We start from the raw sequence: 14353 nt of genomic DNA, 5'->3' as shown, positions 1-14353 counted from the left end.
GCGTGTTGGTTGATTGTCTTCGTTGTAAATTAGTGTTTCAGAGTATCCGCTGGCTTTCAAAGCAGTTTCGTAGATTGGTTTGGCCTTGTTGAATTCGTGTTCGTTGCATGAGTTGGCGGAAATACGGCGATTGATGGATGCTGGAAGTTGCTTTATTATGTTAGGTGGGTGGTTAGACTTTGTGTTGATGTACTGCGGCTCGTCGTTAGGCTTTCTGTAGGGGCAGTAGGTACCTTTTGTAAGATCGAAGGTGACGTCCAGGTAGTTAACAATTTTCATGTTAGTCTGTATGGTAATGTTAAGTCCATATGTCTTGAAGCGTCTTGTTATGTCCTTCCTTGTACGGTCTGCTTGAGGTCCGGAGATGTTTTTGAAGATGGCAAGTCCGTCGTCTCTGTAAAGCCCGATGTTGTCTATCCCGTATATGTTACACAGGTCGTCGAGAATGAATAAGCCTACGAGCTCGCATACTTCGGCTCCGTCGAAGCTGCCCATAGTAACGTCAAAAGATCTTCGATCTTACAAAAGGTACCTACTGCCCCTACAGAAAGCCTAACGACGAGCCGCAGTACATCAACACAAAGTCTAACCACCCACCTAACATAATAAAGCAACTTCCAGCATCCATCAATCGCCGTATTTCCGCCAACTCATGCAACGAACACGAATTCAACAAGGCCAAACCAATCTACGAAACTGCTTTGAAAGCCAGCGGATACTCTGAAACACTAATTTACAACGAAGACAATCAACCAACACGCCCCCGACGCAACAGACAAAGAAACATTATATGGTACAACCCTCCATTTAGTAAAAACGTAAAGACAAACATCGGTAGAACATTCCTGAAGCTCATATCTAAGCACTTTCCGAACCAACATAAATACCACAGCCTCTTCAACAAAAACAATGTCAAAGTCAGCTACAGTTGCATGGACAACATGAAAACAGTAATCAACAAACACAACATGAAAATAACAAACGCCGACAACAACGCCAACGCAATCACCGGAGAGCAATGCAACTGCCGCAAAAAAGACCAATGCCCGCTAGACAACAAATGCCTGACTTCCAGTGTAATCTACAACGCACAAGTTACAACTAACAACACAACCAAGAACTACATTGGACTGACAGAAGGAACATTCAAACAGAGATTCTCGCAGCACAAATCCACATTTAAGCACAGAAAACACATCAACAGCACCGAGCTTTCTAAATACATCTGGCAACTACACGACAAAAAACAAGACTTCAACATCAAATGGTCAATTATTAGCCGTGCAAGACCCTACAACAACATTTCCAAACGATGCGACCTCTGCCTCACAGAAAAACTAATGATTATCAAACATAGCAACGACAATCTACTAAACAAAAGATCAGAACTTATTTCTAAATGCCGGCACGAGAACAAATTCTACTTGAAGAACGCTTGACACTTTCTTTATATTGTACTGCACCCACGCAGTTTATACTCGTCCCCGTAATTTCTGTCTTCACACCTATTGTTTTCCAGTATAACTATCACTTATTGTAATGCAACTAGTCCAGCAATTAGCCTATTGTTTAATACCGTGTATATATATCTAGTTGATAGGAATGCTTATCATTAAATACTGTCTGATGAGTGCGTAAGCACGAAACTCGGAGTAACAGCAAATCTTGCCTCTTCGTTATTACTCATATATGTATGTATGTATGTATGTATGTATGTATGTATGTATGTATGTATGTATGTATGTATGTATGTATGTATGTATGTATGTATGTATGTATGTATGTATGTATGTATGTATGTATGTATGTATGTATGTATGTATGTATGTATGTATGTATGTATGTATGTATGTATGTATGTATGTATGTATGTATGTATGTATGTATGTATGTATGTATGTATGTATGTATGTATGTATGTAAGCACCCGCATACGATATCCCACCAGCTACACAGCCTATACCAAAAACGGAAGTTGCAATGCTGCACAGAACAGGACATACTGTAACAACATTTTGCTTGTTCAAACTACTGTAAGGTACATGTTCTTTGGTCAACCAGCTTCATCCTTAAAAAATCCATGCCATCAAAGTTCAAGGCCAGGGGGTCATAGTCCTTGGAAGTTGATGTTTTCATAGGTTTAAGATGGCTTCCTAATGTTTTTTTTGTTGTTGTTGTTGTTTTTTTGAGTACAAAACATTTCCATATAATATAATGAAGGGGACTATATATAAGACGACTGACTGTCTTTGAAAGTAGCAGTGGGTACAAACATTGTTTAATATAGCTGTGCCAAGCAGTGTAAGGGTTCTCTTGTACTTATTGATTTGTGTTTTTTTTTTTTTTTTTTCAGCGCTGGTGAGGCATCCTGTGAACTTTCTGGATGCGGCACATAATGAGATGGTTCGAGAAAGACAGGTATGTGGGTACCCCCTTCAACCTTGTTTGCAAAAAATACTTTTGTGAATTTTTTTTCTGCCCATCGTAGTTACTTTATTATATTTTAGCAGGAACATGACTTTCTTTGTTTCAGCTTGTGGAGCAAGCCAAACGGTTGAGTGAAGACATTATGGCAGAGAGAATAAAGGTATGTTTTTTTGTTGGTTAACCTTTGGTACCAAGTATTATTAATAATATGATTTCAGAAATCATGGAGATGTCTTTAATGTAAGGTAGATAGGTTAAGTTTGTGTTGGGCCAAGTGGCCCATACTACTGAAGCTTACCCCAGTTTCTATGTTCATATACAGCATGAAGTGAGTAGTCTGAATAGTTCTACTCCACCTCCCCTGGATGGGATGCTAGTCCATTGCAGGGTTGCCCCCCAGCATTAAGTTTGCCAATACCCATTCATGCATATTGGCAGAGAAGGTACTACATGTAGAGTTGAGTAAAGTGTCTCACCCAACAACAAGATGCATTGGCCCCAGCCAGGGCTGAAATCTGGACGACTCAATCCATGGGCCAGAGCGCTAAAAAATTAGGTGCCCGGTCATTGGTAAAACTCGCTTAGTATTGTTTTATTAAGAAACACAAAGCTTTACCGTCATTTCATGGAATAAACAAAAATGTACAAGTATGCTGTATAATACCAACCCTTTATTAATGTGCTAATAATCATTGATGGTGAAAATTTTGGTTGGTTATCATTTAAGTCTGGCTGTTATTTGCAGATCATTGGAATCTAAGACTTGACATAAGAGTCAGAACTTCATAAATGTACTACAAGTAATTGACATTAGGGAGGAAATGGCTTCTCATGTCCACCTGTCTTGACAGACAACCAGAAAAATATGCACCATTAAATTAGCCAACACAGTATGTTCAGTCTATGTTTAAAAAATATGTTCAAAACACCTGCGTGTTGAGAAAGCCTCAAATATTGTGACTTTGTTTTCAGTGGTACAGACCTAAAGCCTTAACAGTAGAACATCAAGCAGAGAGAGGAGCAAAAAGCACACAGAGACAAATTCAGGTTTGTCACTACAAAATGCATTAACGGGAATTGGTGTCTATGTCACATTTGACGTATTAACTATAGTCTCATTTTCATGGTTTACCTGTGATTACTAAGACTGAAAATTTTCCAGCTGGTGGAAAGGATCAAAAGAGTAGGAGGTAGTGAGAATAATAGAGCCAACAAAAAGGAAAAGAAAAAAGAAGCAAGAGAAAATCTGAAAGGGTCAGCAAAATAAAATGACTTAGAGGCTATTCCTGCATTAATCACATGCATGTATGTGGTTATTGATTGATAATTTGCTTCTGACAGAAAACTAGAGAAGCGAGCATACTTGCAGACATCTTTCTAACCAAGTCAAGGTAAGTTCTGGTTAGGTGGTTTTCTGCTTAAGTTGTAACCATTTTTCATTTCACAAATGTAGCATCCCATGGTTTTATACTGAAGGTGCAAAAAATGTTACATATGACTTCTCTTCTGGATGTATGGTACATTGAGCACTGCAAACCCCCTTAATGAGGAGTAAATAGAAGTTATGTGTATTTAATTATGCATGTTTAAATAGAGAAATTCTTATTACATTTTTTTCACGTATTTCTAAGATAGTGTAGTTCCAGAAAATATCCATACCTCCCCCGTGGAAGCGAGTTTTCTAAGACCCCCCTCTCCCCACCCCTTTGGAAATTCCAATTAAGCTTCATACATTTACCCCTCAGGAAATTTCAATCCCTTCCATGGGAGTAGTATGGATATTTTCTGGAACTGCACATTTCAAAAGTTATTTAGTCCACTTGTCATCTGTTTGTCTTAGATTTGATTGAAGTCGATTGTAGTATTTTGCTTGTTGATATTTTCATTGCTTATTGTTTCAGTTGTTTTGTATAATTACTGTTTTAGTCTTCCAGACAGCCCAGCTGAACCTGACCCAGAGAACCAGAAAGGAAGTCCTGAAGAACCCAGAGTTATCCCACATGATGAGGTACAAAATACTGCTGCCCACTTGACGCAGATAGAAAACATTGACTAACTGATGGACTTACTTTAGAACAGATAGACTGTTTGAATAATTACTCGCTTGCTTGACTGACACTGACTGACTGACTGACTGACTGACTGACTGACTGACTGACTGACAGACTGATTGATTGAATGATTGATTGATTGATGATTGATTGATTGATTGATTGATTGATTGATTGATTGATGGGCCTGACTGACTGACTGATTGATTATTTATTGCTGACTGAACGCTCAATTGTGTACTTGCTTGATTAATATTTGTTAACATTAGTTAAGTGTAGGCTTTTGTGTCATCGCAAATAATAATCTTTTTTATTTATACTTAAATATTACCTGACAAAGCAATTGTCAAAGTTTTATTAATATTCACAAGCCAGGATAATAGGCAAGCCTCTTGCAAGAGGAACCTCAAGTAATCTTTAGAAAGTTACCATCTTTTGTAATTGTAATTTTGCCTAATTATGGCTTAATGTTATTCTGCAGAAAGGAACCACTCATGTTCCAGCGAGGACTCCAGTTGTACCAGCAGTTAGCAGCAGTGGTGTACAGCTGCCACCAGCCTTGATGACCCTCTTGTCTTCAGCAACATCAAATACAGGTGTGCTTTTAGCAGTCTACTTGCAGACCAAACAGAATATGTACAAGATTTATTAAACCACATAATCTTTTTTTCTACCTTTATTACAGCTGGGTCGGCTCCCCAGGGGACTGCTGACAGGCCAGCTTATACTGTTCAGACTCTGCTGGATAAACTCTTGGTAAGAGATCAGAGCAATATTGTTAGTATTGTTACTTAATAAAAGGGTCGTCTTTCTTGCTTCTTTCTCAGCATTCAATAATCTCATCTTTTCTCTCCTTAGTTGTAAAGAAAATAAATAAGACTATTAAATGATAAAAGATAGTCTCATCCTTAGAGGCCAAAAATGCTGAGGTTCCAGGCTGACTTTGGGAGAAGAAGTTGAAGTCCTATCATCTTTTGTTGTTTGCTGTTGTTATTTAATATTGTTGTTATTTAATATTCGATTTAATGGACCTAAATTATGGAATGAACTTGATGAAAGATTCAAGTGTTGTACTTCTAATCAATTTAAAAAAGAACTAACTTCGCATTTCATTAGTCTCTATTAATCTTTACTGATATTTTGATGGTTTATATCTATTTATTTTGTTTTGTTTTGTATATTTACTCTTGTACCAAGTTTGTGATATTTATGTGTACCAATGTATTTGTTGTGCCTCTTTCCTGACTCTTACATTTTTAATTATTATAATTACGGTCACCCAACTAGTTTAGCTTTTTAGTTATTTTGGGTGTCCCACTACTGTATGTACTGTACTGTTTATTTATATATTTATAATTACAATCTTGTAAATTCTTTTAGTTGTTTACAGTAGTAGAAATAAACTGTTGTTGTTGCTTGATTTAAGAGAAAATGCAAGTTTGATTGCTAAATATTAACAAAAAAACACAGTTTTTGAAGAATCTTTAGCAAATTGTTTGTATGATCAATTGATCAATCAATGAATGATGTGGCCACGGCATTACTGCAGAACTCTCCAAGCATCGAAGAGAGGGCTATTGGAGGTGTTCATAGTTTTGTGAAAATTTTGGTTTGGTTTGGTAGTAGTAAACCAGGTATTATTCATTAAATTCATTATTTAAAACTTATTGGTATTGAAATTCATTACACCCGCTTTCAGTGTTAAGTGCATAGGCCACATGTGTTGACATGCCATTTCTCGGCATGCTATGTAACCTGGCCTATATCAAAAATGTAAGCACAATGGACTTCTTTACGGTCGAACTTGAATTGTAGTGATGAAAGATGGATTTATTTAACATCAAGCTAAGGTTAGGAGTACCGGTATCAAGAAGTTATTCCCAGTGAAATAAATCAACTGCTTTGAATGTTTACACCTTGCGAATATTAGAAGCGTCAGCAGCCCATTTCTACCAGAAGTCACTATTAAGAACTGATAAACTACACTAAAATCGCTTGAATTGTCTTGTAAATAGGGAAGCATGTAAATTCCACATTCTTCTCCAGCCAGTTGAGGGCAGTAATTATCATTTGTTTGTCTTTTCTTCTGCGAGTTTCACAGTTAAACTGTCTTTCAGCCATTTACATAACATTTCAAAAGATGGTCGAAAGATGTCGCCCATGCAAGTAACATTGAAAGCAGATGTAACTTTTGTCATTATTTTAGAAGTAGTTTAACTTTAGCTTGCAGTTGACTGGACCACTTGTGCTCTTCTGCTTTATATGATCATGTATAAGAATGTTTTTTATTTAGACAACTTTTCATTCATGAAATGCTCTTTTTATTTCAGAAGCCTTCTCAGCAGCCTGGTACACCCTCAATGGGACCAAATTCTCAGCCTCCACTTCAGAATGAGCCAGGGAGTTCGTCCTTACCCAGTGCCCTCCAAAATATCTTGGAACCTCTACAGCAAAATAAAATGGGCCCTCCAAGAATGCAAGGGCCTGGATCTGGACATGGCATGGGTCAAGGACCAGGATTGCTTGGGGCTGGTAAGTGCTTAAGTTTAAGGAACAGCTAGTTTGCGCAGTAGCAGTCAAATTTAAGTTGTCAGTCTTGACTCAAATTTGATATCCTACCCTGGATGCTTTCGACAATGGAGAATCAAGTTTAAAGGTTTGAATTTCACGTCTTGAGATCTATCACCCAATTATTTTTGAGGAAGTGGTTTATTTCTTGGATACATAGCAGTAGCAGCGAAGAATGGATAAGTAGATTAGTTATTTGTTTCTTTGTTTTCTTGACTTGAAACTCAATACCCAAAGTTTTTGAGGATTGACAATTGAGTCGAGTTATTTGTCAGTTTCAAATGCCAACTTTCATTTGATCTGAGGAACTGTACATCATCAGTAAGATAATCGGCTGTCTGATATTGTATATAATGAGCACTAACTAGTCAGTTGGGATTTTGTTCTCCTGCAGTGGCAAAACGTTTTGTTGTCACCTGACAAGCAACACAGACCACTAGCAACTCTTAGCACTCCCACCTTGCTATTAAAACACATACTAAAAAAGGTCGCCACACCTTGGTTGGGTTTTTATAGTTCCATTCAACCTGTGCAGCAGGCTCGATTTCCGCCACTCACTAGACTTCAGTCTACCTTCCTTCCCGAGAAGAATTCGGGGGAGGAATGCGTGCTCCTTTCCCGGTCAGCAGCTGGTAATGGAGCCTAGTGTGCGGGTAGCAAGAGAAATTAAAGGTTGATCACAGGATTCTGGAAAATGCGCATATATTATTTAAATGATTTATGTTCATCTGTTCTTGTCCTAGCTCCTGGTGATCCAATGGGGAGCCTAAATGTGTTCAGGCCACCTGGTCCTATGGGTCCAAGGGGCGTGCAGGGCCCGCATCTAAGACATGATATGCCTATGCATTTCCAGGGTCCAGGAGGGCCTAGGCAAGGACCTCCTATTGGACCTCTCTTCCCAGGTCCCGAGGGCCCAATGATGGGTCCACGTATGAGGGGACATATGCCACTGCGAATGCAGGGTGGGCCAGGCGTTGGAAGAGGTATGCCAACAGGTCCTCGACCTCTTCTTCCAGAGATGGTAAGCTTTGTCTGCATTCAGTTTTTCCATCGATTTTTTTTACTGTAAAGCGGTTTTTCTCTTGCGTTTCCATCGTAACAGAAGAAATGAAGCTTTTGACCTGTAGAGCAGTTTTCATTTGAGTGTTCAAATTAATTCGCATTTCATTGGGTATTGCGTTACAACGCTACGTGATTGGCTTAAAAACCTCACGTCACTATGTCATTTAATCGCAAATTTAATTATTGTTTCATATTTTATAGATTCGTATTACGCCTTATACGTTTTCACTTTTTAAAGGGGCAGTCTCACCAAGATTTGGCGCTACTTGAAAATCCAATGAAGTTGTTGGTATAAATTGTAAATTCACTAGTAGTTGCCTAACCTTGCTAAAGTGCACCGTACTGGCCACGAAAGTTTTTTTATAGCTGTTGTGGCTACGGATGAGTAGGAAAGAAGTGGTGTAAAACTTGAAAACGTCGGGCCGACGTTTTCAAGTTTGACAATGTTACTTGGAGGAAAATCACTAAAAATCATTGATCTCTTCGAGATTGAATTTAAATGCCTTTTTGTCGTTTAAAGGTTATTTTGTTGATCATTGAGTGCACCTTTATCATTCTAGCATAGTTTGCACAAAAACTTAGAAGACCACTCGTGATACTGCCCCTTTAACTTGATAATGGCGTAACGTAGCGCCGAAACGTCGTTCGCTTTTTTGTATGTGTTTTAAAAATCTTTTAGCGTTTAACTTCTTGATCAATTCAAATTATACTTTATCAGGGAAGAGTAAATTTTAAAAAGTGATGCCTGTGGGAACCATGATTGACCAAAGTGAATATCACGATACTCAATTGAAAACCGCTCTTCCCTTAACAAGACTCTTTGAAATTATCCACATGCTCCTAAGTAGAAACATGAACTAAAAACCAAATGAGTAGGTGTTAGGAAATCACTCATACTTACTTTCCTGTTCCTAGGCCCAACGAGACGACTTCCTCGCAGATCAATTCGACGACGGAGGGGAGTATGGGGACGAAGATGAAGAGGGTGAACTGGGAGACAATATGAACATGCGCGGCAGAGGTCGAGGAATGCCGCGCGGTCGAGCGCGTGGAAGGGCCCGGGGCAGAGGAGCTCCCATATGTCGGCACTTTGTTTCAAAACGAGGCTGTCTCAGAGGAAGCACGTGTCATTTTTTACATCCAGGAATAAATGGACCCCCAGTTTGAGAATAAATTCTAGAACGTTTGAAGACAGTGGCAGTAAATTCCAGGAATGCGTGTTTTCGCTGTTATCGTATTTAGTATCGCCGAAGTCACGTTTTCCAATCGTCAAATTATCATCTGCGCAAATCACTTGATTATATTTACTGGAATTTACCGCTGTCTTTGTCTTCAAGCAACTATATTTTGCAACCAAATATTATAAGAAGGAAAAAATAGTATAAATAAATCAAGGGCAAGGAGGATATTTCGTGGAAGTCAAGAAAGAGGAGTTTCCCGCAGTAACATTGGCAAGTTTCGAAACAGTTCGACTTATAGTTCATCTCTCATGTACTGAGTGACCAACTATCCTATCACGCCTAAACACACTTTGACTCCATAACTAATTCTCTTTAGCAAATTTAACTAGGGCACCACTTCTCTTAGGAATCTTTTATTGTCGGCAGTTCTGCAGTGGTCAGAATTTTAGTGCAATCCCGATATAACCAACATTTATAGGCCAACAACAACAAAAGATTATGGGCAATAGATGCGAGCTCGTCGTATTCGAGCTTTTCCATTTTCAGAAAATTAGGTTACACTATGTTGTTCATTCGAATTTTTAGAACCACCTCAGTGAGGAGGTTAAGAGAAACATGTGCCTAGTGATCTCAATCGTCTCTTTTTTTCCTCGGAGTAAATCTTAATTCTACTTTTGGGAACGAAACGTAACTGTTTGCGTTATAAGCAGTGACTCGGCTTAATTCGTCGTAAAGTCGTGGTATTTTCCAGTTTTTGTTCCTCTACAGTTGTTCGTTATATCGGGATGAGCGCTGTCAATGGAGTTGATATGATGTTGCTGGCTCAGTCTCCATTTATACTGGTTCACTTGGTCTCAGTATCGGCAGCTAAATTCCTCTCATCACTTTAAACACAATGTCTACACCTGCTTGGGAGAAATAGAAATTTGGACGGACTTAATTTACCGCGCACACTGGCCACTTCATTCCTCTCCTCGTCGTTGTCATTTCTGTTAGGTACGGTACGAACCCGCGACATATTTTATCTAAAGCGTTCCTTACTCGATTTACCTTTGTACAAATTGTATAAAATTTGGAATACATGTATGTAAAATACTAGGTAGAAACGATTTTAATATTTGAAAATATTTTTGGACAAAACTAAAGAATAAATGCTCCTTATTTTAGTCAGCCTGCAGACTTCTATACGCGTAGTCTGTTGTGGACCTAACGTTTTCTCTTTTACGATGAACAATTTAATTCCTCGAACATTGATGTGCACGGTAAGGGAATCAGCAATACATTAGTTGTCCACTTGGTTGGCGTTTGCTTTCTAGCCTAGATTTCTTTCGTCGCACGATGAACTTTTCAGGTTCCATTTGATTACTCCAAATTCGTTCCCCTCTCAAAAATGCCTTGTCTTTTCCACTGAAGCTACTTCATTGAGAAACGAGAAAGGTACCTTTAGGAAATTTATGAATGGTGTTAGAAAGCAATAGGAAACGGAGGTCTAAACAACAACAACGACGACGACCATTTTATTTTGCTTAATACGTAGAATATCATAACAAAAAAGTAAATTAAAACAAGCATATACCCAGCAGGTATGCTGCATATACCCACAGATGTGGCTTGCTGCATAGCTTTGTGTTCAAGGCATCTTTAGTCTTGACAGCAATTTGATCCAGTTGTTTGATTGAAAATCTTGACATTGCAAGTTTTAGACTGTCTTCACATGGATGTTATTAACTACAGAAAACACCCGCATATAAGAACCTGCTATTTAGTTTCTTAAACACGGTCTTATTTTCTCACGAAAAAAGTATTTTTTTGCTGGTAGAAGAGTGCTACCGACAATTGTTTTGATAAATTGTGCCAATAATCATGTCTAAATGACTGCAATGTAAACAAATTTAAGAAATACAAAACCTAATTTAAGTTATTTGATTTACAAATTTTAACTTTTCAGTGAGTTATAAGGTAAAAACCTGTTTAAAATTTCAGGCTCAAACAGGTTCTTACGTGAAGGGGACCTAAATGGAAATCTTAGACTAACAGGTTCTTCAAAATTAGGTTCATTAACGCGGGTTTTTTTACTGTACGGCAGTATGTCATCAGAGAGAGCTCCCTTAATTGATGTATTGGAAACTTTCCATGATCTTCGCGGTAATGATATTAAATTGTAATGGAAAGGGAACAAGCCGTCATTGGAAACTGAGCAGGATGTGACGAAACTTTACACAAGGGACACGATAAAATTGGCCAATAATAATTTACCAATATAAAGTTCCAATATGGTATATAAGTACGTATTGTTACCATGAAATGTTGAACCAAGTGTGCAAGGCATTTTGGGGCTGTGTTATTGCCCGCTGTGCTGAATAAGCACCGATGCCGTCTCGTGGTGTAACACTGATCCATCACTCCGCATTCTTGTCAGCATACTTGTTCAATTTATTATAGTTGTGAATTCGTTTCACTTTTCACGAGTGTTGCCTTAACAGGTTATAGAAACTGACGTTTTGTAAAGTATGTCGCATTATTTCATTTCATTATGTGAAAGGTCATGCATATTCACTGTAAAAAGGAAATTATTGAAGTAACTGGTGTGCAAAAATTATATTTAATATCAAGCATATGATTTGATGCAAGCTTTTCATTAAAACTGATTTGATTGAGTGGTTATTATTGTGCTGTTTTCTCTGCTTTCACTTTAGTTAACTCTTCCTCGTTAAGTTTCCATTCTCTTTTGATAATCTTTATCGACAGGCTATCGATCTCCACAGAACCGGAAAATCGTTCAGTAATTCGTATTCTTCAGTTACTGGTTTATTTGAGAAAAAGATCGCTATCCTTTGTTGCTAAGGACGTTCGCGCTAATTGTTCTACGCATCCTTACGGCGCACGCAAATTCACACGTCACGTGCACGCGAAGTAATAAAAGGAACAATGATAGGGCAGATGGCCATTGCTATGGCTTTGTCCGGATTCAACGATCTTGGACGTTCGGTGACCCCTATTTTTCTTATGATGGATCATTTTCTCTACCGATTTTCTACGTTCAAAGAAAAAATGAAAATCTATCGATTAGAAGTGTGAATTTTTTTGCAAAATGCACCATCGAATTCTGTTCTTTTTAGCTCTTCGTTTATCTGTGCGGTGGTTTCAAATGTCTCTTGAAGGGTTAAGTTTTGTGAAAACGTTGGCAACACGTGGAATTATTTACGCAACAGACTCACTGCTCCAAAATATGACTAAGATCGTTTGCCTCCATTGACTCACCTTCGATATGTTTAACTATAAACCCCTGTAGACCATGCTGAACTACGTGCGCCAATTTTTTAAATTCAGAGTAGTTTTCCACAGGCTTTATCTCTGAAACGAAGTCTGTGACCCCCTTTTTTTTTCTGCATTTCGGACACAAGTAACTCGTGACTGAAGTAAAAATTTTAAAAAAATCTATCGACTGGAACATTTTCGCGCGAACGTCGTTAAGTAACGTTCTGATAGGAATTCTTTTCCAAGTGCCCAGTTCAACAAGTGACACTGTAATTTAACTACTTATTCCAAGGCTAATTATGGTATTTGGTCATATCATTAAGGGAAAGATATTGTTGTCATGAACGGTGTTTACACGCGCCGTTGCAGTGACTTAAATTTTCATCAACCCTGCTTGAGACTTATTAGTAACACAATGCTTCGCTCTGACGAAGGGCTAACACTCGATCGAAACGTCAGCCTCGCAAATTGGTTGCGGCGGTTAATTTACCTTCATCAACTGCAAGTGGGAATGATAGCTAAGTGTTGCACCTGTCGGCAAACATAGCCCAAATGAATTCCTGCCTTTAGAAATCAACAGCTTTTCAGTGTTACCCAGCTTTACTAATGCTTGTTTAGTATGTCTCAGACGCGTTCTGATATTGACAGAGCTAACTATTACAGAAGTAGCCTAATGCAGTATTAAATGCCAAACGTAATATTAGAACAAGCCTTCTCCGCCTCGACTATTCTCTCGGCTTTCTAGTCATTTTTTTGGCTGCGTTTACTTGTCCACTAGCTAGCTAGGTAAATATCATCTATGAAAACTCGAATTCATTACGCATTGATCCAATTCGTAGCCCGAGTCACCAACTATATATTAGTCTATGTGCCCTCCCTATGTTTTATGTTTAGTTGTTGCTAGGGTAACCTTGAAATGAGAATGGGGATACTTGCTGCTCAGTTAATTTCAACCGGTCTTCTGATATTAGAGCCAGAGAAGTTTCCAGATTGACCACGCATTCTCGATCACTAAGCCATGCACGCTGTCGTGCATGAGGTATCCACATTCTCTTATCTAAACTACTTTGATTACCCCAATGTAAAGATTTCACAAATATCTCTTATCAATTCAATTTGATGGAATGTGAGTCATTAGAAAATTCTTCTTGTAGCTTCTTTACCAAAACTGAATAGACTGTCAAATCTCACAACAACATCTGCTAAACTCCATGTCAATAAAAGTTAGGATCGATGGATGTCTGACAAAGGTAGTTGTTCAAAACTAAGTATAAGCAGGTCTTTATTTTCATACCACTAGTGAAAAATAACTGTTTATCGGTACGTATGTAGGCTGTCGTGAGGTATCCACGTTCTCTTACTTAAACTACTTCGATTAATCTCACAATCTCACAAATATCTCAAATTAATTCAATTTAACACTCTACATTCTCCACTCACCACTCTCCACTCTTCACTCTCCACTCTCCACTCTCCACTCTCCACTCTCCACTCTCCACTCTCCACTCTCCACTCTCCACTCTCCACTCTCCACTCTTCACTCGCCACTCTCCACTCTCCACTCTCCACTCTGCACTATGCACTCTCCACTCTCCAATCTGCACTCTGCACTGTGCACTGTGCACTCTCCACTCTCTACTCACCACTCTCCCCTCTGCAATCTCCACTCTCCACTCTCCACCCAACACTCTACACTCTCCACTCACCACTCACCACTCTCCACTCTTCACTCTCCACTCTCCACTCTGCACTCTCCACTCTCCACTCTGCACTCTCCACTCTCCACTCTCCACTCTGCATTCTCCA

General features: G+C 38.7%; 1 protein-coding gene across 3 annotated transcripts in view; it reads left to right on the top strand.

Annotated features, from left to right (window-relative positions):
• Positions 1-10455, top strand: part of LOC145486123 (serine/threonine-protein phosphatase 1 regulatory subunit 10-like) — a 29524-nt gene extending 19069 nt beyond the window's left edge. For all 3 annotated transcript variants that reach the window (XM_081464819.1, XM_081464820.1, XM_081464818.1), the window contains exons 20-29: positions 2354-2418; positions 2534-2587; positions 3400-3474; positions 3769-3818; positions 4354-4435; positions 4960-5074; positions 5164-5234; positions 6809-7010; positions 7790-8067; positions 9024-10455. In XM_081464819.1, coding sequence (XP_081320945.1) covers positions 2354-2418; positions 2534-2587; positions 3400-3474; positions 3769-3818; positions 4354-4435; positions 4960-5074; positions 5164-5234; positions 6809-7010; positions 7790-8067; positions 9024-9275 — 1244 coding nt within the window. In that variant the 3' untranslated portion in view covers positions 9276-10455. The remainder of the gene's footprint in view (positions 1-2353; positions 2419-2533; positions 2588-3399; positions 3475-3768; positions 3819-4353; positions 4436-4959; positions 5075-5163; positions 5235-6808; positions 7011-7789; positions 8068-9023) is intronic.
• The last annotated feature ends 3898 nt before the right edge of the window (positions 10456-14353 follow it).

Source organism: Orbicella franksi, chromosome 1, assembly GCF_964199315.1.
Source record: "Orbicella franksi chromosome 1, jaOrbFran1.1, whole genome shotgun sequence".
In the NCBI taxonomy this organism is placed as follows: domain Eukaryota; kingdom Metazoa; phylum Cnidaria; class Anthozoa; order Scleractinia; family Merulinidae; genus Orbicella; species Orbicella franksi.
Note: the sequence above shows the minus strand (reverse complement) of the source record. Positions and strands in the feature narration are given on the sequence as shown.